Raw genomic sequence first — 27,063 nt, 5'->3', positions numbered from 1 at the left:
AAGTTATTCAGCTCCTTTATGTCTTGGTTGACTTTCCTGCTAGCTTTTCTATCAGTTGCTGAGAAAGGAACATTAAAATATTTTTCTGGGATTGCCCTATTTCTCGTTTTAATTCTGTCAGTTTTTGTTTTATGAATTTTTTGACTTTTTAAAAACAACTTTGGTGAGGTATAATTTACATGCCATAAAACCTATCCAGTTAGTGATTTTTTTTTCTTTAAGTAATTTGCTGAGTTGTATAACCAGTACTATAACCTAGTTTTAGAAAATTTTCATCACACCAGTAAGATCCAGTTAATTCCTGTTCCGTTTGAGGTCACTACTAGTCTACTTTTTGTCTTTAGAGTTGTGCCTTTTCTGGATGTTTCATGTAAATGGAATCATACAATATGTGGTCATTTATGTATGACTTCCTTCACTTACATAACATTTTTGAGATTCAGTGGTGTTGTGGCATGTATCAGGAGTTTATTCCCCTTTATTGGTGAAATAGTGTTCCAGCTTCACATGTTTTTGAGACTCTGGTGGGGACTCTCCATATTTGATTGTTGTGTTTTTCTGATAAGTTGATATTCTTATCATTAGGAAATGTCCTCTTTTATTTCTCTTAATAACTTTATCTTAAAATCTATTTTATTTGATATTAGCCCTCTACAAACTTATGCTAACTCTTTGCATAGTATGTCATTTTCCAACCATTTACTTTCAATCTGTGTCTTTATATATAAAGTTTAGCTCTTGTGGATGGCATACAAATTGGTATTGTCTTAAAAAAAATCCTTCATTCAATATTTGTCTCTTATTTGTAATTATTAGTCCATTAATGTTTATGGTAATTACTGGTATAGTTGGATTTTGTTTTCTATTATTTCCTCTATTTTTTGTTCTTCTCTTCCTCTTCTGTATTTTCTTTTTGAATTATTTGAATAATATATTTTTATAATTCCATTTTAATTTTCCTCTTGATCTTTTCTGAGTACATTTTCGCATGCCTATGTGTATTTTTAGTGATTTTGCTAGAGATTACAATAGATATTCTTCACTTTTCACAGTATCCTTACAGATAATGATACTATTTCACCTGAAATCTAGAAAGCATGTAAATGTATAGGTGTATATTCCCTCTGCTCCCACTCTACCTTTTTCTTTATGCTGTAGTTGTTATATGTATTACATTTATGTACAATATAAATCCCACAGGACAGTGTTATGCCTTTTCCTTTAAAGAGGTGTGACTATTACACAAAAATTAAGAGAAAAAAAGTCTTTTTTATTTACACAAATATTTATCATTATTGATGCATTTTATTCTCAAGGATCTGGATTTCAAACTGGTGTCATTTCTCTTTGGCTTGAAGAATTTCCTTTCACCTTTCTTGTGATGCAGGTCTGTTATATTAATGAACTCTCTTCATTTTGCCTTCATTCTTGAATGATCTGTTTATGGCATATGAGAATTCCAGGCTGATCACTTTTTTCTTTCAGCACATGAAAGATGTTTCACTGTCTTCTGGCCTCCATAGTTTCTGATGAGAGGTTAGCTGCCAATTGAACCATCCTCTTGTCTTTTTTTTTTTTTTTTTTTGTTCTAGATGTTTCAGATTTGCTTTCTATTTTTGGTTTTCAACAGTTTGCCTGTGAGGCACCTTGGCTGACCTTCTTTGTATTTATCCTGCTTGGTGTTGGTTGAATGTCTTGAGTCTATTAATGGATGCCTTTCACCAAATTTGGGAAATATTCAGCCTTTATTTTCTCAGATAGTTCTACTGCCCTGTTCTCCCTTTTCTCCCCTTTTAGGACTCTGATTATATGTACAGTATTAGCTAAAAGATTCCTAAGTATCTGTTAATTTTTACTTCAGTCTTTTTTCGTTAGTCCTCATTGGGTGATTTCCATTGATCTGTCTTCATATTCACTTGTTTTTTCCTCTGTCACCTCCACTTTGCTGTTAAATTCATTCAATGTATTGCGCTTTTCAGTTCCGGAATTTCTATTTGATTCTTTTATATTGTTTCTATTTCTCTACTGGGGTTTCACGTTTTTTGATCCATTGCGAGTATATTTTATTTTATTGATGATAGTTATAATGGCCTCTTTAAAATCCTTATCTGCTAATTCCAACATCTGGGTCATCCCAGGATTGGTTTCAGTTTATTTTCTTTTAAGAATGTCTTAGGTAAGTCATTTGTCACATATTTTAACTTTGGATCTTATTCAGAACATTGAGAATGTTAAGTGGCAGAGACACTGGATTCTGTTAGATTTTTTTTTTTTTTTTTTTTTCGAGATGGAGTCTTGCTCTGTTGCCCAGGCTAGAGTGCAGTGGTGAGATCTCAGCTCACTGCAACCTCCACCTCCCGGGTTCAAGCGATTCCCTTGCCTCAGCCTCCCAAGTAGCTAGGATTACAGGTGCCTGTCACCGTGCCCAGCTAATTTTTATATTTTTAGTAGAGACGGGGTTTCACCGTCTTGGCCAGGCTGGCCTCGAACTCCTGACCTAGTGATCCACCTGCCTCCACCTCCCAAAGTGCTGGGATTACAGGTGTGAGTCACTACGCCCAGCCAGATTCTGTTAGTTTTCTTTAATGCATATTGAGTTTCTTTAGTTTTAACAGGCACTTATCTTGGTTGGATCCAAACTATTCACTATGTTTCTTGGGTGACAGCTTGAATTTTGGGTGGCAGCCATTTTGTTAATAGCCAAGTTGCTTTGTGTGTATTCCATGCATGGGTGGATCAGGGGCCAGCCACATGTGGGCAGAGTTGGAGATACCCTCTTTCCTTTTTTTCCAGTGGGCATGGTTTCCCAGATTTAGTCTTCCGGCTTGCAGACCGGGAAGACTGCGTTTCCCCCTCAGCATCCCCAGCTAAAGGTCATGAAACCGTGAACTCGTTATGTACGACTATCCTCCTCTAAGTGTGGACTCCCCATGTGCTTGCTTGTGTTCACTCTCCAGTGCCTTCAGGTAGCTGCTTTTAGTTTTTGGTTATGTGAGTTTATAGTTTCTAGTTTTCTGGAGAGTATTGGTGTGCTAGGATCTTAGTTACTATGGAAGCCAGTCTTTTGAACTTTCATTTTAGTGAGGGGGAGATGGACAGTAAACATATAAAAATAAAACATATAAAAGGATAAGTAGTTGTATCAGTTATCTATTGCTTTGTCACAGACCACCCCAAAACTCTGAGCCTTAAACTATCATTTTTTATTATAACTCATGCAATGGTGGGTTGGCTTGTGGTCGACTGGTCTAGGCTGGGCTCGGCTGAACTTGTGTATTTGTAGTTCAGCTAGCCCACTCACATGTCTGCAAGATCATTAGGAGTTTTACTCTAGATTGGGCTTGGCTGGATTGCGTTAGTTAGGACAGCTTTCCTCTATGGATCTCTCCTCTTTCTGGGAGCAGCAGGCTAGCCTGGGGTTATCATTCTTATGGTGATGCAAGAGAGCAGTTTCACAAACGCTTGTTCTGGCTTCTGCTGGTAACTTGCCTTCTAGCATCCCACTGGCCAAGGCAAGTCACATGGTCGCACTCAGACTCAAGGGTGGCAAAACATAATCATCTCTTGATAGTATCTGTGAAGCCATGTGACAAAGAAGCCAATAGAGGCAATGGTGAGGATTTGGGGCTACTAATGCATCCTACCATGGCAGATATAAATGGCATTAAAAAATTAAAACAGGATGGTAGAGAATGCCAAGGGAGGGGATGCATGTGTGTAAGTATAAAGATGCCTTTTTTTAAAATACAAAATTGGGATTAAATGATATATAGTTGTATAACTTTATCCTACTTTTTCATTTAGTATGATAACCACAATGTAGAAAGCCATTCCCAACTTTTTGACCATTTTAGGCCACTTAAAATTTTTTACCACTTCCTAATTTATTGAGTCCTTACTTTTTAAAGCACTTCACATGTACTATCTTATTTCCTCCTTACAACAGCTTTATGAGATAGACACTCTTGCTGTCCCCACTTTACAGATGAGGAAACAGGCTGAGTAACTGGCCTGAAGCTATCGACTTTTTAAGTGGCAGAGACAGGATACAGATCTGGGCGATACCCATTCTTCTGTCTCAGTATCCATTTCCATGTGTACTTTTTTTTTTTTTTTTTTGAGACAGGGTCTCACTCTGTCACCCAAGCTGGAGTCAGTGGCGCAATCTCAGCTCATTGCAACCTCCGCCTCACAGGTTCAAGCAATTCTCCTGCCTCATCCTCCCAAATAGCTAGGATTACAGGCACCTGCTACCATGCCTGGCTAATTTTTTGTATTTTTAGTAGAGATGGGGTTTCACCATGTTGGCCACGATGGTCTTGAACTCCTGACCTCAAGTGATCCACCTGCCTCAGCCTCCCAACGTGCCGTGATTGCAGGCGTGAGCCACCACGCCTGGCTCCCGTGTGTACTTCTGAAAATATAAAAGAGAGCATAGACATCTCTGAATATTTCTTCAGATAACTTCTGGAATTTTGGGTCATAGGGTAGTTGTCACACTTTAAAAGGAATGTTGTTTTCATTTTGCTGCTAATTGACTGAGCACCTGAAGGTTGTTGCCAACTGTTCCTGCTACTCCGGGAACAAGGCAGTAAAACCCCAGGGTTGTCAGTGAATTAGTGGAAAGTAAGCACTTACTCAGTGAGCTTTGAGATATATGAGATCCAGAATTAGTGTGGGGTGAGCTGTTGAAGGCTGAGAGACAGCTGGGGCCACTGAACCAGCTCGGCTGAGAGCTGCCCACAGTATGGCGGGCCTGTGTGAGCCCAGGCTCCACGCCAGCCCCAGGTCTGGTCATTGTCATGGACAGCACAGGGCTCTGCATGTGATGACCACTTCCTGGCCAAAGAACAGCTTTATGTGTGGTCAGTGTGATTCTGCAGCCCATTGCCTGTCAGGCTCCCTGGCCCACCACACAGTTTGAATGATGGGGCAAGGGAGAAAGGGAGTGATTTCAAGGGACTGGCAAAAAGTGGAAACAACTCAACAAGGGATGGTCATCTGGGTGATAGATTTTGTAAGTCTCTTGTCCTTTTTCCGTTTCCATTTTTTATCACTGCAATCTGGGCTATATGGATATTTAGTACTCCCTACTTTGAAACAATGGGAGAAATGAATGGAGAGGAAGAGAAATCTGGTTGAGTTTTAACTATTAAAAGCTGTGAGTCAAAACTGGGATAGGGATGAGGTTAAATTGAGAATCTGGGATTTTCTCTAGATTGGGTTGCTTTTGTGGTAATTGGGTGCCAATGAGTATACATGTCCATGCAGGACTTTAACTACAGTTATGGTTTTTATTGCAGTCAATGATTACCTGTACGTGTTCAAAGTGTTATCTACTACATATTTCATGCCTAATGTATTTTTTCCTGTTTTTGTTTCAGGTTAGTAGCAAAGATGAAGATTTTCTTGACCTTTCTGTTGATGTGGAGCAGAATACATCCATTACCCACTGTCTAAGGTAACCTTATGAACTCTGAGGCAGTTTGAGCTTTTGATCAGGCTTGTAACTAAGTGGGAGAGAAAATCCTGTATTTCTTCAGGACATAATCTACCCTCCTCTTAAACCAATATGATCGTATTATTTTCTATCTCTCCTTTCCCAAGAGAGATTATGTGGTCTGGAGAAGAGTCCCACTGAGAAAAAAGAGCATAAAATAGAAGTAATTGGTTGTTAAATTTAAAAATAAAATGTTACTCTTTAATGCAGATGTAGGCTTTGGCCTTCATCAATCAGTGTTGCTCTTTCTTACACACACACACATACACACACACAGTCTCTCTCTCTCATACAATTAAGTTAATAAAGGCTATAGATGCCTACGATTACTCTTTTTCTAAGATAATCTATTTTATTATTTTAAATATTATGCACTTTGGGCTGAGAACTAATGAAGGAGTTGCCTGTTCCTCCGTCTTTTAAGCATTCTATGGAGATCATCCATGGAAAGAAATTCTTTCTCATGAGGGTGAAGAGAAGATAAGGAGCCCTGAGTGTAACAGTAATGCTTGCCCAGGATTACTGTAGACATTTTTATTGACTTGTGCATTGAAAATGTGCTCAGAGTTGTTGTAAAGATGTAATTCCCTTTGAGCCCCTCACTCCCTTCTGCCTTTCTTCCTTTCAACAGGAGGCCATGAGTGCTTATAATTTGCCTGGTTGTGTTGTAGACACTGGGGATAGAGGAGTAAACCTGATGAGGCCTGTGCTTTCACAGCACTTACATTCTAGTGGGAATGCACAGACAGTGATCATTGCTTTGAAGGAAATAAAACAAGTCTAAAGAGTGGCTGGTACTGGAGGTGCCTGTGTAGACCAAGTGGTCAGCATGGGCCTCCCCAAGGCTTGGGGTGTTCCAGCAGGGTGTCAGAGACATTGTTATAGTATCATAATTTTTATGAGTAAGGGCCAGATGACAGAACCTTTATTTCAGGAGCTCAGGTTACTTGGAACCTTTTAGAAGAATAGATTAAAGGGATTTGGCTGTGGTGGTTGCAGTTAGAAAGCCATCTTTCAGGGAAAAGGCACCAACAACAGCTTGGAAGAGCTTCTTGGTTCATCTGGGTGTAATGTATTGTGTGAGCTGGGGGCTGATTGCATTCCCATTTCCCAGGGCTCTGAGAGTTCCCCACCCTGGCACTGATAGTTACCTGAGTGCTTCTTATTGGTTTGGCTTTTCTGCTTGTGTCCAGGTGTCTAGGACAAGTTTGTAATTTCTTTGTTTGCAAAGAGTTTTATAGGCCATGATGGCCTCTTTTTTCTTCTGAATGTTTCTGTATACGGCATGAGTTTCTGTATTAGTCCATTCTCAGACTGCTATAAAGACATATCTGAGACTGGGTAATTTATGAAGAAAAGAGGTTTGATTGACTCACAGTTCTGCAGGCTGTATAGGAGGCATGGCTAGGGAGGTCTCAGGAAACTTACAATCATGGTGGAAGTGAAGGGGAAGCAGCCACAGGAGAGAGAGAGAGAGCAAAGGGGGAAGTGCTACACACTTTTAAACCCCCAGATCTCATGAGAATTCACTGACGATCTTGAGAACAGCAAGGGGGAAATCTGCCCTCATGATCTAGTCACTTCCTACCAGATACCTCCCCCAACATTGGAGATTACAATTCAATATGAGATTTGGGTGGGGACACAGAGCCAAACCATATTATTCCGCCTCTGTTCCCTCCCAAATCTCATGTCCTTCTCACATTTCAAAACCAATCATGTCTTCCCAGCAGTCCCCCAAAGTCTTAACTCATTCCAGCATTAATTCAAAAGTCCAAGGCCAAAGTCTCATCAGAGACAAAGCAAGTTCCTTCAACCTATGAGCGTGTAAAATAAAAAACAAGCTAGCTACTTCCAAGATACAATGGGAGGTACAGGCATCGAGTAAGTACTCCCATTCCAAAAGGGAGAAATTGACCTAAACAAAGGGGCTACAGGCCCCATGCAGGTCTGAGACCCAGCAGGGCAGTCATTAAATCTTAAAGCTCCAAAATAATCTCCTTTGACTCCATGTCTCACACCAGGGCACAGTGACACAAGGGGTGGGCTCCCAAGGCCTCAAGCAGCTTCACCCCTGTGGCTTTGGAGGAGCCCTTGCAGGTGCTTTCACAGGCGGGAATTGAGTGCCTGTAGCTTTTCCAGGTGCACAGGGTGGGCTGTTGGTAGATCTACCATTCTGGGGTCTGAAGGGCAGTGGCCCTTTTCTCACAGCTCCACTAGGCAGTGCCCCAGTGGGGACTCTGTGTGGGGGCTTCGACCCCATATTTCCCCTCTGCACTGCCCTAGTAGAGGTTCTCCATGAGGGCTCCGCCCCTGCAGCAGACTTCTGTCTAGACAGCCAGACATTTCCATACATTCTCTGAAATCTAGGTGGAGGCTTCCAAACTTCACCTTTTGCTTTCTGCACACCCACAGGCCCAACGCCGCATGGAAGCTGCCAAGACTTAGGGCTTGCATGCTCTGAAGCAACAACCCAAATTGTACCTTGGTGCCTTTTAGCCATAGCTGGAGCTGGAGTGGCTGGGATGTAGGCTGCCATGTCCTGAGGCTGCATGGTGCAGTGGAGGCCCTAGGCCTGACCCGTGAAACCATTTTTCCCTCTGTGAGAAAACATTTTAAATGTTTTGTTTTCAAGGCATAATAAATCTAAGTACTGTCAGCCAGCCTGCGGTTGTGCCAAACTGCACAGCTCATGGCACCTAGAAAGTCACTATAAGTGAACAGGATATAGAGGAGGGGTCAGCACATAAAAGGGAAGAAAGTTTTGTTATTGGGAAATTGAAACTTAAGCAGGGAAGGGGACTGGGGTATGACCTTATGAGGGAATAATGAAACTTAGGCAATGTCCGGGAAGATTGTAACCCCATAGTACTCAACCAGTGAGGAACTGAGGGAGGGACTTGTGTGCTAGGAGATAAATTAGCTACTGAAATTAGCTGCTGTACCTGCCCCTGGTGTGCCTGCCTACCAGACATCCGATTTTGCAAGACTACCATTAAAAGTCTTGTTTCCACTGTTCTTTGTGACTCTAAGTCCATTCTTTGGGTTTGGATGGGTGAGTGTGTTTCTCACACCTCTTAGGCCTCCAAGCCTGTGATGAGAGGGGCTGCCGTAAAAGTCTCTGAAATTTCCTGGAGGCATTTTCCACATTGTCTTGGCTATTAACATTTGGCTCTTCTTTACTTATGCAAATTTCTGCAGCCTTGAATTCCTCCCTAAAAATGGATTGTTCTTTTCTACCACATGGTTGGGCTGCAAATTTTCCAAACTTTTATACTCTGCTTCCCTTTTAAATATAAGTCCTAGTTTCAGGTCATATCTTTGTTTATGCAAACGAGTATAGACTTAGAAGCAGCCAGAACACATCTTGAACACTCTGCTACTTAGAAATTTCTTCCACCAGATACCCTAAATCATGTCTTTCAAAGTCCCAGAGATCTCTCGAGCAGGGGCACAATGCTACAAATCTCTTTGCTAAAGCATAACAAGAGTGAACTTTACTTCAATTCCCAATAACTTCCTCATTTCCATCTGTGACTTCCTCAGCCTGGAATTCACTGTCCATGTCACTATCAGCATTTTGGTCACAACTATTCAAGTCTCTAGGAAGTTCCAAACTTTCCCACATCTTCCTGTCTTCCTCTGAGCCCTCCGAACTGCTCCAACCTTTGCCCATTACCCAGTACCAAAGTTGCTTCTACATTTTCAGGTATCTTTATAGCAATGTTCCACTCTTGGTACCAATTTTCTATATTAGTCTGTTCTCACACTGTGATAAAGACATACTGGAGACTGGGCAGTTTATGGAGAATAGAGGTTTAATTGGCTCACAATTACACAGGCTATACAGGAGGAAACTTGTAATTGTGGCAGAAGGTGAAGAGGAAATGCATAATCTTCATATGGTGGCAGGAGAGAGAGAGAGTGAAGGGAGAAGTGCTACACACTTTTAGACAGCCAGATTTTGTGAGAACTTACTATCACAAGAACAGTAAGGATCACAAGAACCCCAGTGATCAAATCACCTCCCACCAGGTCCCTCCCCCAACATTGGGAATTATAATTCAACATAAGATTTGGGTGGGGACACAGAGCCAAACAATTATCAGTTCCTAACGTTCCGGTGAAAAGAAGCCATTTTTTATTTCCTAAGGTTTTATGATCACAGGTCGTGGAAAACGTTAAGGGTGTACCATCATTAGTTTTTGATGAGGGAATGGGAGAAAGCCATTATATGCCCATTCTCCTCCTTGGTGAGAATTTGGAGTTAGGGAGGCTGGCTACTTTACCTCTTTTCCAGGAATTACTTGAACTGTTCAGAAGGGCAGGTGGCAGTGGCTGTAGATTTGAGATCAGCCAGGTAAAGTGTTAAATGATTGTGATAATTTCAACCTTTGGGAAACCTTGTTATAAGAAATAGAACTGAAGTTTAGGTTTCCATAATTTTTTTTCCTGGAGAAATGTGTATATTGGTTATCCATACTTGGTGAAGTCAGGCTAGAGGCACTTGGAAATGTTCAGGCTAGGGTGGGTGAGTATAAAGTAGCCTCTGAGTGCCTTTTAAACATTCGACTCTGTCTTATTGCACTGTGTAGGCTGATATCTCTGAAGTGCCTCCCACTCCCTTGTTTTACATCACACCTAAACTAGACCTTGACCAACTCGGCTATACCTGCCCTAACATGTGTGTGAGATGTCACCTCTACAGCAGAACGAGAAGCCTGCCAGGTGTTGCCACTCACCACTCAGAGTTCCATGATGGGAGAAGGACCTGCGGGAGAAAGATGCAGGGAGCAAATGATGCCAGTGGAGTCGTTAGCTTTCTCTGTCTCTGAGACAAAAGAGAAGGAAGGGTGGGCTCTTGCTTGGCCCCTTTCATGGTTTAATATGGATTGCATTTTTGAGGATTTGTTTTTTAAACTAGAATTATGAATTTTCTTCTCTAATGTTATGTCTGCATTTCTCTTCTGATATGTTTCTTTCATTTTGATAACTTTTAAAATAAAAAATTAAGCTAAAATGGTGGGGTTTGAATGTAAGATCTCTGGCACCTTCTTCCAGAAAGTTTTTAGGTGGTGAATTATAATGTATTTTCACTGAACTTTTGTTCCAGAGAAATGATATAAATAGTGTTTAAATTCAGGATACAGATCTGGAGAAACCATTAAGTTTGTGTGGTAGCTGAGCTATAATTCTAATATTTCAAACCTCAGTATTGTGTCTTAGGCAGAGTAAGCCATTTGTGTCATAGGAGAATACTGAGAAAGAAAGATGTTTTTTCCTTGTGAAAAGTTCAGGGCTGGCCTCAGGCAAAAACTTAAACTATGTGAAGTTTATCTTAATTATCCTTGCATGGCCTTTTTGGTTATTTTTGTCTTCCACTTGAGTGCCTTAGACCCTCCCCATGACTCCTTCCCAGAATCTCCCCTTTCTCCTCCAAATGCTCAGTACTCTAAAACCACCTTCCCTTTCCTCTGTCTTCCTCTCATTTTAAATTCCCATTCCCCCAGTGCCGACAATATCCCCAGGTTATTGGGAAGCATTGGAGTAATGACTCTCTGCCTTTACATTGGAATTCTGGCAGCACATTGGAAGATTTAAGAACAATAATGCCTGGGCTCCACTTGGAGAGATTCTGATGTAATTGAATGAAAGGAGAGTCGGCGGTGTAGGGGTGTGGGATGGGGAATTGGGATTGTTGTTAAAGCTCCCCAGGTGATTCTAACGAGCAGCCAGGCGAGCAGGAGGAGAACCACTGCACTAGATTCTAGAATAAAACTTCCCAACTGGTGAGCCAGGGAAAATGGGTTAGATGTATTCATCTCCTCGGTTCCTGGGAGGCTGGGAGGGCCTGGCAGTGCCAGAGCCCCATGGCCAGCCATAGGAGCAGCCTCGTCAGTATATCCTACTGTGTTTCTCATGGTAGTATTTCTGTGTGGATCATGACATGGAAATTATCGGGAAGTGTTGCTTGAGGATTTTTAATATTGATTTTAAATTATTGTGGTGAGTGAAAAAGAAGATTTTAATTGAAAATGTATCAAAGATAGACATTAACTTGGACATGATAGCTGTGTTTACAATAAATGATAGCCTTCCCCAAAAAGAGTCTTTCTCCATTTTTTTAAGTTTTAAAATATTTGCATAAGGCTTTAGTGCCTTTTTTGTAAAAGCATGCATTTCTTATTAGATTTGTTCCCAAAGTGTATTTTCTTTCTTCTCTTTCTCTCCTTCCCTCCTTCCTTCCTTCCTGAGAACGGAGGAAAAAGTAGAACAAGGAGTTTGATCTATAACTGACTGTGAACCATCAGTTGAGATAACTCACTACTTTTGGAGCAGCCCTATATTAGTCCATTCCCACATTGCTATCAATAAATACCTGAGACTGGGTAATGTATAAAGAAAAGAGGTTTAATTGGCTCATGGTTCTGCATGGTGTTGGCATCTGCTTGGCTTCTGGGGAAGCCTCAGGAAATTTACAATTATGGCAGAAGGTGAAGGGGGAGCAGACATAACTGGAACAGAAGCCAGGGGTTGGAGGAGGGGCTAAACACTTTTAAATGGCCAGATCTCGCAAGAACTCAACCACGATGTATGATGAGGACATCAATGGGAGGATGATGCTAAACCGTTCATGAGGATTCTGCCCCCATGATCCAGTTACCTTCTACCAGGTCCTACCTCCAACATCGGGGACTACAGTTGAATATGAGATTTGGGTGGGGACACAGATCCAAACTATATCAAGCCCCAAAGTGTATTTTTAAGTAATATTTTATTGCTGCTCTGCCTCTTTTTAAAGCAATACAAAGAATTTTGTGTTTTTCTCCCAACCTCTGCTCTATGCTTTGGTAATTTATCCCAAGTGTGGGAGAGAGCAAGTGCCCCTCTGTCTTTCTCATTGAAGAGTTTCCTACACCACTGTTGCCCATTTTTGTTCTAACAGGTATAGAGCATTAACTGACAGCTGCTCTGCCTCAGCATTTACTGCTGGGGTCCTTCCCTTCTCCTAACTTACCTTCATTTTCTAATTCTCAACTCATGGATGTCCTAAGAGCATTACTCTGTCAGCGACTTTCTTTGTAAAATGGGTCATTTCCACCTGTCTGGGTGTACAAATCAAATAACTTTTTGGGGAAAATAAGAATGAGTAGGAATGAATGGTTCCCTGTTTGTTGCTGGCCTTTCTTTGGCTATTGTGACCCTTTAGCTTGGTAGTACAGCTTGTCCACAGTAGACATTGGGAGGATATGAAGCTCCATAACGCCCATACTCACCTCCCTGCCTCTGGCTCCCTGGTTCCACTCCAGTCAATCCCATGCAGCCAAAACAAGATTCCACAGCACTTACTCAATTGAAGTATTCAATCAGCTAAGTATGAGTTTGTTTTATATACCACGTAGTTGAAATCTGAAAGTCTAGTATATTTGCATTCTAATGGCTTTCTTGCCTTTTAGCCCTCTCCAGTCCCCCCTGCACCATGCTGTCAAAAGTGGAATTTCCAAAAAGCACTACCTGATGATGTCTTTTCTTTGTTGAGACTATTGGTTAGGGTTCATGCTGGCATCTTGGTAACATATTCCAGGCTGTGTGACTTGCTGCCTGATATGATTTGGCTGTGTCTGCACCCAAATCTCATTGAATTGTAGTAATTCCCATGTGTTAAAGGAGGGGCCAGGCAGAGATAATTGAATAATGGGAGCAGTTTTTCCCATACTGTTCTCGTGGTAGTGAATGAGTCTCACAAGATCTGATGGTTTTATAAATGGGAGTTCCCCTGCACATGCTCTGTCTTGCCTGCTGCCAGGTAAGACATGACTCTGCTCCTCCTTTGCCTTCTGCCGTGATTGTGAGGCCTCCCCAGCTATGTGAAACTGTGAGTTCATTAAACCTCTTTTTCTTTATAAATTACCCAGTCTCAGGTGTGTCTTTATTAGCAGCATGAGAACAGACTAATACACCGCTGCTGCTATTCCCTACCTCCAGGCCTCTGCACTGCGGTGTTCTCTCTCTGGAGTCATTGACTCTTATTTGCTTGTTCACCTGGCACACTTTCCCTCTTTCTCTGTGCTTTCTCCTGGACTTTACACCTGCTTCTGTCTTTGTTGGTTCATTCATTCAACCAACAAATATTAATGCATTCCATTGTGTGTCGTGCTGGGGATATAGGAATGAAAAGCGCACTGCCCACATAGAAGGGAGGCAAGTAATCAAATGAACAGAAGATTGGTTTCAGATGCTGGGAAGAAATAAGACGGCAAAGTGATAGGGGCTGGATAGGCTTGGACAAAGTGGCCAGAGAAGTTTTCTCCAAAGAGGGGATGTTTAGGCTGAGTGCTGAACAACCATGTTAGTCAGCCATGGAAGCTTCCGGGAGGCAGCTCTCAGTGCTGAGAAAATAGCACCTGCAAACACCCTAAGGTAAGAAGAGGATATCCCAGGGCCAGTGTGACTGCAGCAGAGAGAAGGAGGCAGGGTGGATAAGTGCAGTGGAAACTGCTGGAGGGTTTCAGCAGGGGAATCATGTAATACTTTTTATTGAAGCTGAACTGATCGTTTCATGTTGTCAGTGGTTCATTTACACGCATCTCTGTTGAAGTGTGAACCGTATGAGGGCAGTTATTTTCTGTGGATCCCCAGAATCTAGCCAAGAGGACTGGCAGGAAACATTTGGGGACTTAATGAATGAAAGAATCCGTGTTTTCTTTTGATGTGTTCTGTGTAAGTGGTAGAATGACCTAACACATTTTAAATAACATTTTATGTTTAATAAAATCTGGTCATTGTGGTACTAGGACACTCTGTGAACAAGGAAATGTCCCAGAATTTTTCAAAACTGTAGGGTGTTAGTCCAGATGTTCTTTTCAGCCCTTGAAGCAGTACCACAGAAATGTTAAGTAGAATCTCGATGGCTGGAAAAGAATGAAAAACCATGACATTTAAAAAATAAAAACCATAAGTAGCAGAGTAGAACCTCAAGATAAGGCAGATACACATATCACAAACACAGTGGCTTTTGTTCTCCAAAGGAGGCAGGCAAAAGTTCATATCCTCTGGCGGGGGAGCAGTGGGGAGCAATGGTTGGTAGGAGGTGGTCATCTGATTAATTCAGGATTTCTTTAGTTCAGTAAGAGGGCAGTTTTGTATATGGTTTAAATTTCATTATCTTTACTTTTGTGCTCTTTGAAAATATGGACTAACAGAGAAATACTGTTTTTCATTAACTACACAATAATGTCACCTTGCATATTATCTGATTTACTTTTTTGGACCTAAGTTTTAGAGTTTATGGTGAGCTTTTACTCAACAGCATTTTTCTATTATGATTTTAGTTTCTAGCTTTTAGGTATTCTCCATTAAATCATGAGTTTTTTTTTCTGAATCCAGTTGGAAACCCTAATTTGTATCTGCCTTTATATATCCCATAAATAAAACTATATTTGAATCTCTCATGGTAAATTCATGATTTGATGAAAAGAACATGTCTACCATCATAATGGCACCCAGTCTTCTTTTTATTTATCCTGTAGTTTCTCTTCCATCCTAGTTTTAAGTAGGATTTTTTTTTATTACTCCTCCTGTTCTTACTTAAAAATTACCCTACAGGTTAATTGAGAGATTTAAAACATGGTAAACCAAGTAGATTTGGACATTTTTTAAAGATGAAAATATTTTCCTCTACAGAGACTTCAGCAACACAGAAACACTGTGTAGTGAACAAAAATATTATTGTGAAACATGCTGCAGCAAACAAGAAGCCCAGAAAAGGTAGGTAAAGATTTAGCTCAGGGTTATCTTTGTGTGGTGAGAAGGATCCAGACTGTGGGGCCCAGCAGGGTTGGCTTTGAATCGATCTCAGCTTCCTGGGCTTGTAGCCATGGAACCTTGGGGAAGTCAGTTACCCTCTTCACCAGTGAAACTGGGATAAGAACGCTGACCTTGGAGAGGACAACTTGGAGAGTTGTCTGTCCGATTGTTTACTTATTTGTTTATTCATTCAGTCATTCAGCAAATATTTGTTGAGCCCTGCCGTGTGCCAGATACTATGCTAGATAAACAAGTAATGATTACATGTAATCACTGTTCTCTTGAGATTAAAGGTAAATTATGTAAATACTTAGCAGAGTATATAACACATGGTAGACACCCAATATTATTTTTGTTTGTATTGCTTAAACATTGGGACCTCTTATTTAGAGACAGAGGTTTAAAGAATATATATCATTTCATAAGGACTCATGAGGAAATTATTAACACATCAGTTATAAGAATAGGTGATTAGAGGCTGGGCGCAATGGCTCACACCTATAATCCCAGCATTTTGGGAGGCCGAGGAAGGCCGATCATTTGAGGTCAGGAGTTTGAGACCAGCCTGGTCAACATGGCAAAACACCATCTCTACTAAAAATACAAAAATTAGCTGGGCGTGGTGGTGGGCGCCTATCATCCTAGCTACTCGGGAGGCTGAGGCAGGAGAATCCATTGAACCCAGGAGGCAGAGGTTGCAGTGAGCTGAGATCACACCACCGCACTGCAGCCTGGGTGACAGAGTGAGACTCCTTATTAAAAAAAAAAGAAAAGAAAAAGAACAGGTGATAAGAAAGAAAGTTATTGCACCATCTTTTCTGCACACCAGACAGTTACAGCCCTTGGAAAATCTGGAATAACCAGTTGTTCCCCATTAATCTGCTCCTACAAGCCAGGAAAGTTGCCATTTCAGTCATCCTGCAAAGGCTTCCGTGAGTTAAATCTATCTTGTCAGTGGTCTGGAGTATTCAAGGCAGCTGGCAGATGCTCAGTACTGCTGTCTAAAACCCTCAGGGGTCTAGACCTGAGGTTGAGATCATTTCTCTGCCAGCCTTCCCAGGCATTCACTCCAAACGTGTACACTTTTCTTTGCTGCAAAACTTGCAGATGGTTAGTCACTGTAGCAGACAGGCCTCAAGGAGGTAGGTAGATATCTTTTGTTAGTAAAGAAGGTCACTCACGTCTGCCCCCTATCCTTATAACCTCAGTCTGCCTAAGACTGGCCTTGGGTCTTCCTTTGTGGCATTAAGATATTTTTCGTTCAGCCCTGGGGAGTTTATACATTACAATGTCATGTGTTCCCGTAAAATATGGGGTTCCCCATAATTCTTATTTCTCTAGTGTTGTTTTACTTGCTTATTTGTATGAACAGGGCTTTTCCTTAATAGATTCCTTAAAACTATTCTTTTAAAATTTGTCCTTTTCACATGCTATGCATTAAAAATGTATGCCAACTAAATGGCATTTACACTTATTTCAGTACATTCATGGAATGGGGACCTGGAAGATAACTGGAAGACCCGTTATTCTAGCAGTATACTCTGCATAAACTGTTATCTTTGTGACTTTTTACTGAGGAATGTTAACAATCACCTAGTAAAAAACCTTTGTATGTTTATATAAGTTTGGGAAGTCCAACATCAAACAACAGAACAATTCCTTTACTGCAGGATTTCTCAAAATCTTCAGTGTGGTAATGTACACTTAGGATCTTCAAAGCAGAAAGTAGCATCGTCCAAACTTACTTAGCCACAGAAACATCACATCTGTTAACATCTCCAGTGCTCTCATGCACCCAGTTTGCGAAATGTAGCCCTAAACCAACCCCTGCATTTTATAAATGAGGAAACTGAGAGCTAGAGAAGGGAAGTGACTTGCCCAAGATCACAAGGGTCGGAATGAGAGTGAGCCTGGCACGCTTGGTGTCCGAATGCCCAAGAGTGTGTGTCAGAAACATCCATCCTCCTGCCAGTCCTCGGAACCTGTAAGTCCAGTAGTCGGCACCGTCTACCTTGTCCTCCTCCCATCTTCCTGTTCTCAAAAGCTCTCAACCCTCTTCCCCATCATCTGAGGGGGTAGACTGTCCAAGTATCATTTCTCTCTGGAAGGCACAGGGCAGTGGTGGAGAACAATTGCACAACCTATTTTTATTTGTACAAAAATTCTGAAACATCTCCTTTCAACAAATAGACACACACCGTTGTACATTTCTCCTGCTGGGATGCTCCTGGGAGCCAGGGATGTAGGTTAAGTCAGCACTATATAAGCCAACATACTTTTATCCTTGCAAACTGTTTGGTTGTTTGCTGGTTTGAAGTTGGATAGAACTTCCTCCTGTTCTGTTTGTGCAGATGACAGTGTATTCTCTTCCCCTGATAGGTGTTGGGTACAACTGATTTTCTATTTCGTGGTTTCTTAGGATGAGGGTAAAAAAGCTGCCCATGATCTTGGCCCTGCACCTAAAGCGGTTCAAGTACATGGAGCAGCTGCACAGATACACCAAGCTGTCTTACCGTGTGGTCTTCCCTCTGGAACTTCGGCTCTTCAACACCTCCAGTGATGCGGTGAACTTGGACCGCATGTATGACCTGGTTGCTGTGGTCGTTCACTGTGGCAGGTAAGGGCAGGAATGGAAGCAGACATACAGGGTACGTGTAAGGGTTGCCCCTTCGCTGAAGCATACCCAGCTGCACCTTTCCTGGGCTGTGGCAGTCAGTACTTTTGGGATATCTTCCAAACTCTTACTGATCATCACAAAAAGTATGTAAACATGCCTGCAGACACCTAAAATGAGCATTCCAATAATGAAAATCTAAATGTTCTATCATGAGAGAAATCACTTAATAAATCTCCTTTGCATGGAAATGATGGTTATGAGGAATTTGAAATAACATGGAGAAATGTCTATGCTATGATTTTAATTTTTAAAAAGCCCAGTTGCATTTATAGTATGATCTCAAAAGTATTTTAAGATGTATAAATAAAGACTGGAAGCACTGGATCAAATTTAATATTTTTTTTGGCACTTTGAGTGATTAAAATATATTCTCAAAAAATATTCTTTGTTATTTTGTTCTTTCCCCAACATTCTGTAATAAGTGTATAAGCAGAAAAAAGATAAGAGAGAGAAGGCCTCTAGATATGGAAAGGCAAAGCATTTTGCCGAAATTCCTTTGAGCAGATATTTTTTATTCCATAATTTGGTATAAGGAAAGAAAAATATATTGAAAATTCACCTGTTTGTTATTCTTTGCTCAGCTGGGACAGGTATATGTTCTGTCTTGGGAGTAGGCACAGCTTTCCCCCGCCCTTGTAGGTTTTAGATTGGGGCGTGTCACAGAGTAAGAGTCTTTCTCCACCATCTGCTAAAATTGGATTGTGGTGAACACACCATTACCAGGAGACTACCATTGCCACGCGCAGGAATAGATTGATATATTTTTAATTGTGTACTAGGGTAGATGGCATCAGAAACTGTAACTTCACATCTGAACCACCCCATATTTTATCCTGCATGTATTAACTTTAAGTCACTGGATGTTTTCTTGTATTCTCAGTAAAATGATATTTATTGGCTAGTTATATGCCAGTTTTGTGGTGTTCTCCCTAAAGAAGAGCTGTTATTCTTTTGAAGAACACAGGGTTCCAGTGACCTGGAACCTAGCCTTGAGCACTGGGTGAGGCCTCACATTGGTGCAGGGTTCAGGAAGGTCTTAAGGCAGGCAGAGCCTGGGACCTGGTGGGCATTGTGGCTAAAGTGGGTGGCAGGGGTGGTGTGAACAGGAGGGCCCCTGGCACAGGGTACGCAGGACTTTCAGTGTGAGTCTCTGTGGGTGCCCAATTCAAATCCTTGGGAGGACTGGCAGAGACCCAGGTGAGGGAACTGGACGTCCAGCGGGAGATTGGGTTCTCTAAGGTCAGTTTCTGTAATGTGAGCACAAGGTCAGAAGAGCCCTGGTAGCAGAAATCAGTTGGTGCCAAGTCATGCATGCCACTAACTAGGATTCTTCAAACTCCTCCCCACAGAAGTAGCATTGTTCTCCTATGTGGAGCAGGGTTGGCCTATGCATGCGGATTGGGTGGCTTCCAGGTAGCACTGGAAAGCTTTGAGGTTAGGGAGCTGGGCCTGCCTTCCCTTCCATGCCAGGAAGGCAGGCCCACAGTTGCAACAGGTGCATAGCCTCATGCATTGATTTCTGCTGCAAGTTTTTTTTTTAAGCTCATATTTTCTGGGTTCCATGCCAGGATCTGAAGATAGAGTAACAAAAAGACACACAGCGCAGGGGCCCGCCCTCACAAAACTTATAATCTATCTGGAAAGACTGATAATGAACAAGTAAACACACTGCCCTGCTACCTCCAAAACCAAACCACTGCAAGATAATTTGATTTTGATCAGTGCTATCAGGAATAAACAGGGAGATGAGTGAGTGATAGGAAATACCTCTTCAGGTGCGGTGGTCAGCAGAGATTTATCTGGGGAAGTGACATTTGAGCTGAGGGCTAAAAAGAATGCAGTTGGGGGAGGATTATCTCTGGCAGAGTTTACAGCAATGCAAAGGCCCGTAATGTGAAGGGGGTGGCGTGTGAGAGGAGCCCGATGGGCTGCAGCTCAGAGGGAAAGGGAGACAGTAGCTGGAGGAGGCTGGAGAAAGGGCAGGAACAGATCACTGGCATCATCTTGTGTTGAAAGAGGGTAAACAAAAGGGAAAGTTTGGCTTTTTCAACTTTAACAGTGCGTTAAAAAACAGTTTTAGGTTTAGGATTAAAATCTCCTCACTCGTGCAAATCTAACCTAACTACATAGTGACAACTGCTTAGTTGTCCTTTCTGCTTTTTTCCATATAGCATAGTATATGGCTTTTTAACACTTGTTACTATGCTTATTGGTTTGTTAATGTCTTTCTAAAACACAGATCGTGCAACTCCTTAAAATTCCCATTTCTTCCTGGCTTGCTCGAAGCAAAGCCTAAAATCTTACCTGCGATTCCTACACCTGCCCCTCAGCCCCCTCCGGTCTTCCCCTCCTCACTCACTCTGCTGCTCTGGCCTCCTTTGGCTTCTCTGCTGTTCCTGAAGACACCAAGTGCTACTCACCCACCCCAGGCGTTTGCACTTGCTATTCCCTATTTCTGAAACTTCCATCCCAGAGTCACATGGCTTCTCCCCACGCCCTGACCCCAACCCCACCCCTACCCCTACCCCTGCCATTTCCTTCAGGGAAATTTCCTTCTGCTCACATTATCAAAGTGGCCTCCCTTCACTTTCCATCAAATATTACCTCCTCCCATCACTCATATCCCATTAACCTGCTTCATCCTTCTCCGTGACATTTCTCACCACTTGACATACATTTATAAGTTTAGTTTGTGTATTGCCAATCTAGCCCCTACCCCAAGTCCCAAGTAAGTGAGGTTTTTGTTTTGTTCACTGCTTCTTCCCCTGACAGCTAGAATAGGGCCTGGCACAGAATAGGTAGAGAGTAATTTTTTGTTAATATTTACTGAATTTGAGTGTCTGTTTTTGCTGCTAGATTATGAGTCCTTAGAAGACATCTCTTCTGTCCACTTTTCTATTCCCGTGTCCAGCATAGTGTCGTGAACATAGACATGAACTATATTCCAAGTTCTTTATGCTGATGACATAGTTTGTTTCCCAGAGAATCACTGCTTATAAAGAGCTAAGTAGAGTTTTATAAAGAGATAAATGTTAACTTGCTGACTTTCTTTTATTTGTTCTTTTCCAGTGGTCCTAATCGTGGGCATTATATCACTATCGTGAAAAGTCACGGCTTCTGGCTTTTATTTGATGATGACATTGTAGAGGTTGGTTCGCAGATTATTCTCCAGTAGTCATAGAGCATCAATAGTATTTCAGGGAATGTATATGTATAGATGTTTTCTAAAATAGGCCTGTTTCCCCATAATGTAATTTGAAAACAACTTAAATTTCTATTCAAAACCAAATTCTGCTAATCCCCATGCTCCATGGAAAGGGAGAAGGGGTGTGATCACGGACTCACCGACGAGTGTTCTCTACGGTTCAGCTATAGACACGGGATTTCTCTATCTGTGCCACCATAAATCATACTTAAGTATAAGTCTTGTTTCCTATCATGACTAAAGCCCCCTCTGATACAGGGCAAACACTAGACTTCAAAGTTCTATTAAAATTATTTTATTATAACAAATTTTTCTTGTATCGATTATTGTTTAAAATATTTTTCTTCAGTCTGTTGGATCTGGAAATCTTTATATTACACCAATACATTCTATGTATTGATGTTGTTATAAAAGAATACTAGCTGGAATGAATTCTACACTCAAAGACATGATCTATTTTAACCCACTAGGGTAGCAGTTTTAGCGGAATAACACTAAAAGAATAACACTAAAAGTGGAATAACACTAAACTCTGGTGGCCGGAAAGACTTAAGGCTATTTCCAGGACCCATCAGTTTACCATTTGGGAGATGTCTTGTCTTGTTCTTCAAAGAGTGCCCACACAGGGTTGCTAATGCATGAAGGCGTTGCCTACTTTCCCAGAGATGTACAATTTATGTGATGATGTCCTTCAGCCAAGTCTGTGGAATTCTCCATTTGCTATTGAAAGTTCCTAATCATGATTTCATAACAAATTGTCCTCCTTGCATTTTAATATATATTCCATTAGTTTTTATCTCCTTTCCCCAGAAATCATATTATATAATTGTATTGTTTTCTTTCTCCTTTATTGCAGAAAATAGATGCTCAAGCTATTGAAGAATTCTATGGCCTGACATCAGATATATCAAAAAATTCAGAATCTGGATATATTTTATTCTATCAGTCAAGAGAGTAACTTAAAGAACTGTGGAACTGAGTCAAGTAGGGGAAAATATTCAAAGCACTATTACCTGGTTTCTCTGCAGTCTTTCTTCTTCCCCAGTGGCCCACTAATGGTATCACTCTTGAGTCTCAATGGTCTGGCCGAGTTAGACTCTCTCCTTTTGTGTTTTTACATGCAGCACTACTCTTGGTTTTATTTCAGTCTGACGTAGAGTTAACTGCAATCAGATTGTAGTCTGATTTATATGAATAACAGTTGCTAATTTTAGGACTGGGTGAAAGCTATGCCATTCATTATGTCTGGCTGTATTAGAATGACATTTCCTATGAATGTCTATGGTCTATTTTAGGTGTTTGCTAAACTTCTGTGGCTTCCAGGGTCTTCTTACAATGCATTCCTTTAACTTGTCCCTGGAAGCATTGCTACCCATTTTCAGCTTCTCTGCCTCATTTCTGATAAAAGGACAGAAGAATTGGGTAGATATTCACCTTCTAGAGGTGAAACTATAGCTTTAAGTTTGTGCAAGTGAAAATGTTGAAAAGTGAGTAACTTCGATACTAAAATCATCCTTCACATGAAACAGGGTGAAGAGAAGCTGTCCGCGGTGGGTGGTGTTGGCTGGCATTGGCACTAGGCTGTGCTGACCTAGCCATTAGAATTCCAGGGGCTAAGAAGGCTCAGGGCAGGCAAAGCCAAGAGGGGGAAGTTTTTGTGGACAATGAAAAGTTATTTTCATACCTTTCTACCAAAACCCAAGTTTCAGGAAAATAACTCTATGTTGTTTATTTTCAGTGACACTTCTGTAAGGCCCTGTGAGTTGTATTTATCCTGTATCGGGCACTGCTAAGCTTTTCAAGGTATCTTTCCAATCCTGCTGATGTGTCACAGTCAGTGACTGCAGGGCTGGCAAACCTCCCCTTAGCCAGTCAGCACGGCATTGTTCCTTATCAGGAATAACAAAGGTACTGCATCTTTCCAGCCATCAGCACATTGTACAACTTAACTTTTTAACATAGTCCGTCTGTTTACTGAGGCACTGGCGAGTCCCAGGGCTGATACAGAACCTTCCCTAGAGGGAATACCAGAGTTAGGTGGGTATGAAGGTGGCTCAAAGGAAGTGTCCGTGGGCAGGGGGAGGAATGAACAAAATGGCGCTGTTTCTTTGGCTCAGACTCCTAAAATGCTTGACAAGACAGAATTTTTTTGGAAGAACCTCATCTCACTATAGTTACTTTTTTCACTTTTGTTATATATGTATTTATTAGAGCATTTGAATATTGGTACCTTTAATTAAAAGGGTCGTTTGGTGTTTTGCCGTTGAGCTGGTTTTTGAGTCTTAGATCTTGGCTTCCTTTGGAAGTCACGTAACTACCATACACTATAATAAACTGTGAACATATTTTTGTTACCTAATGCATCCGCTAATGAACATGCAAACTTTGGGCATAATGTGAACTAAAATTGAAATGGAAAATGTTAGTGGCCATTTTGCAACAATGAAGAGGATAGCACTTTATCTGGATGAAAACTGGATTTCTTATCTTTGAAATATCTTGAACTGTTTGTTGCTCAGAACTTAAGTAAGCATGCCAACATTTCATTTGTTTATGCTTGAAGTGAAATGTTTTACTTTTCACTGGAGAAGACAAAACAGGGTGATCTTCATGTTGTTGTTTTATACAGTGATGGAAATGTACCTTGCCTTGTTTAGAGGCAATTTTACATTTATAAGCATTGTTTTTCTCTCCATGAAACTTATGCAGTGATCACTACCTGGAAGGTGAGTCTTTGTCTCCTTTTAAGGAGAGGCACTTTCCGACTGAAGGTGATTAATGTAGGAAAATGTTTGTACTACATAGAATCCATATATTTGACTTCAAGTTACAAAGTTTTAAGAAAATGATGGTTGGCCTCTAATATATTGGAACTGATTCATAAGAAAAGCTATTAAAATTATCTTTGAAACAACTGTTGAAACTAATTTATTAGAAAAAATATTTCGATTGGAAGCCTGTAGAAGTAATGTTTAAATGCTCAGTCATAAGTTCAGGATATTTCTTTTATATTTGGTTGTGCAAAATGTTTTCCCAGTGATTTAATCGAAGTAATTCCTTTTAATAGAGAGAGTCAGTTAAAATTCAGCATTCATGGATAGATTTTAGAACGAAAAGGGTAAGTAAGGGAAAATATTGCAAAGACATTAAAACAGTTGTATGGTGCAGAAAAGAAGATTGGAAAAAGACCAAAACACACTTCTCCAGCAACACTCCATCAGCTTTTTAAAATTTAGAGCTATCTGCTAATTTTTTCACTCTTCCTCCTCAATAAATGAAACAAACACTAGGCAGCTACAAGTTTTTCCCAATCATGTATCTTTATGTAAAGACAGTAACATGCAAACACTTTTAGTTTACATCTCTCATTCATAGTGTAAAACAGGAAATGGTGTGGGAGATGTGAGACCATTCTGAGGTCAGCAATAGCCCAAAGGCTCCTCAGTATTCCCTCCAATGGCCAAGGATTTCCTGTGTCATCTGCAGAAGTGAGTAGGCCTGCCGTATTTCTTTTAACTGCTGGGTGTTATAAAATAAGTTACAGTGTTTTACACTTAAAAAAAAACAGAAGGAACATTTGCTTTATTGGTTACTTACTAGTTTAGCCTCTAGGTTATGGCATAAAAAATGCTAAAAAATCATGTGTTTAAAAGTAAATGTTGGTAAAATGCTGGCATCAAGTCCTATTGTGTTGGTGCATTTTCCCTTCTATGGTCATAGGAAATGGACTGGTCTGAAGAGAGTGAGGCACAACATAAGCAGAGCATTAGTTTGAATAGGAAGTCAGTCATATTTGGTTTTATGGCCTGGTATATTTTGGATTTAAGAAAAAATGGGGAAAAAATGTCAGAAATGGTCCCTATGCATTTATTTTCATGGATACCCTTAATTTCATGGGCATGCCGAATAATGATCTATGTTCTAACTGGAGCTTAGGGCTTATTTTAGATATTGGAGTGTAGCTTTATTACAGATGGATTTTATCTTTCAACATTGCATTTTGATCAACTTTGTATATTCATGTGTAGTAAAATATTGTGCACTAAATGTTTTGCCCTTGTTTGCTATTATATGGTCAAGGCATTTATCAGCACTATTGTAATGAACTCATGTAAATGGCATGGGTCAGGGAAAATTATTTCCTACTTTTCTGCCTAATTAAATTTCTGTTTTCCAGTATTACATTAATTTATTTTTGGCTTCCATTTCTGTGTAACCAAAATAGTTACTGTATTTGTGTGGCATTCCTATAATTTTGTTGCTAAAAATATTGTAGTTTTATTTAAAGTAATCTGTACCTTAATTTTTTAAAATGTAACCAATTCAAGCACTTTAAGCAATAATGTCAATCTTGTGAAATTTTAATCAGTTTAACACCCTGCCTCTAAAATTGTTTGCAAAAAATAAATAAATGAATAAAATGGAAATTCTCTTTCTAGAGAATTATATCCGGTTAATGCTACACACATGGACTTAAAATCATTTTTATAAAGTGTGAGTCAGTGGCAAGTCTTATGTCCAAGTAATTATTACAAACTTAATTTTGAAGCAGTGGAAATGTACAGAACATTCTGGTCACTATAATATATAAAGGCAGCGTTACTCTCAAGGTTGATAAAAATCAATGTTCTGGAGATAACTCATCACTTTTTTGAGTGAAAAAGATCAACAGAATTTAATTCAGGGAATAGTATCTGGAGAATAGCAAATTGAGAATATCAGTGAAAAGAAGTTAGGGATAGTTAACTAGGCATCACAGTGAATTTCTTTTTGGGGACTTTGCATATAAAATCCTCTTAACCAGTTATTAAATGAAAGATCCATTCCTCAAATAAAGAGGCAGCCTATAGCATCTGGTTTCTAGGAAGGAGTAGGAGTGTGGTTGGTCCCTGGTGTCCTGATAGCCAGCTGACTTCTGGGCTTGTTTCTGAGCCACGGGGAACCCCCAGCTTCAGAAATCCTCAGGTGGGTTCACACCACTCCCTGCCCCAGGAGGGGGGCAGGCACAGGTCCATGCCATGTGGCCTCAGTGAAGCCTACAGTAATCATGGGTAGGGCTGCTTTTCCGCATCAGTCACCCAGGTCATCTGTGGGTGGACAGATAGTCATCTGAATATATGCTTGGGTCCATTTATGGGAATAAAACCTCACAGACAAAGAGCAGGGAATGTGCCAGTAAGTGTTGAGTCTCCCAGCTGCTGTCCATCTTCTCAGGGCAGTGCAGTTGAACCTGACTGAGCTGAAACAGAGACTGTTGGGAAAGTCACTTCTGTCTGCCATGAAGGCCAAAGGAAGAGAAGATCTGGCCGGGCGCGGTGGCTCAAGCCTGTAATCCCAGCACTTTGGGAGGCCGAGGCGGGCGGATCACAAGGTCAGGAGATCAAGACCATCCTGGCTAACACGGTGAAACCCTGTCTCTACTAAAAAATACAAAAAACTAGCCGGGTGAGGTGGCGGGCGCCTGTAGTCCCAGCTACTCGGGAGGCTGAGGCAGGAGAATGGCATGAACCCGGGAGGCAGAGCTTGCAGTGAGCTGAGATCTGGCCAGTGCACTCCAGCTTGGGTGACAAAGCAAGACTCCGTCTCAAAAAAAAAAAAAATAGAAGATCTTGGGAATGTGTTTTCTTTCCTAGGCCTCACTTTGTCAGTGGGATTTATAGGATAGGCCTGTCACTACCAAGGTGACACAAATTCTAGAGAATGTATTTTCCCATTTCTTCAAATTTCCTTTCCTCTCTTTGTATTGATACTTAAAATACCTTTACTAAAAAAATCAAGTGTTCCATTTCCATTGCCTTGTATTTACATGAAGATAAAAATATTTGCTAAGTCATTGTATTTGTCCATTCTGGCAGTGCTATAAAGACATACCTG

General features: G+C 40.9%; 1 protein-coding gene across 3 annotated transcripts in view; it reads left to right on the top strand.

The window, feature by feature from the left end:
* Positions 1 to 25,627, top strand: part of USP46 (ubiquitin specific peptidase 46) — a 69,492-nt gene extending 43,865 nt beyond the window's left edge. For all 3 annotated transcript variants that reach the window (XM_017889330.1, XM_017889332.1, XM_017889331.1), the window contains exons 5-9: positions 5,385 to 5,461; positions 15,185 to 15,268; positions 17,727 to 17,924; positions 21,054 to 21,132; positions 22,046 to 25,627. In XM_017889330.1, coding sequence (XP_017744819.1) covers positions 5,385 to 5,461; positions 15,185 to 15,268; positions 17,727 to 17,924; positions 21,054 to 21,132; positions 22,046 to 22,147 — 540 coding nt within the window. In that variant the 3' untranslated portion in view covers positions 22,148 to 25,627. The remainder of the gene's footprint in view (positions 1 to 5,384; positions 5,462 to 15,184; positions 15,269 to 17,726; positions 17,925 to 21,053; positions 21,133 to 22,045) is intronic.
* Positions 25,628 to 27,063: the final 1,436 nt, after the last annotated feature.

The sequence above is a fragment of the Rhinopithecus bieti genome, unplaced genomic scaffold, assembly GCF_001698545.2.
Source record: "Rhinopithecus bieti isolate Rb0 unplaced genomic scaffold, ASM169854v2 scaffold_19114, whole genome shotgun sequence".
NCBI lineage: Eukaryota > Metazoa > Chordata > Mammalia > Primates > Cercopithecidae > Rhinopithecus > Rhinopithecus bieti.
The sequence above is the reverse complement of the archived record's forward strand: the minus strand, read 5'-3'. Positions and strand labels throughout refer to the sequence as shown.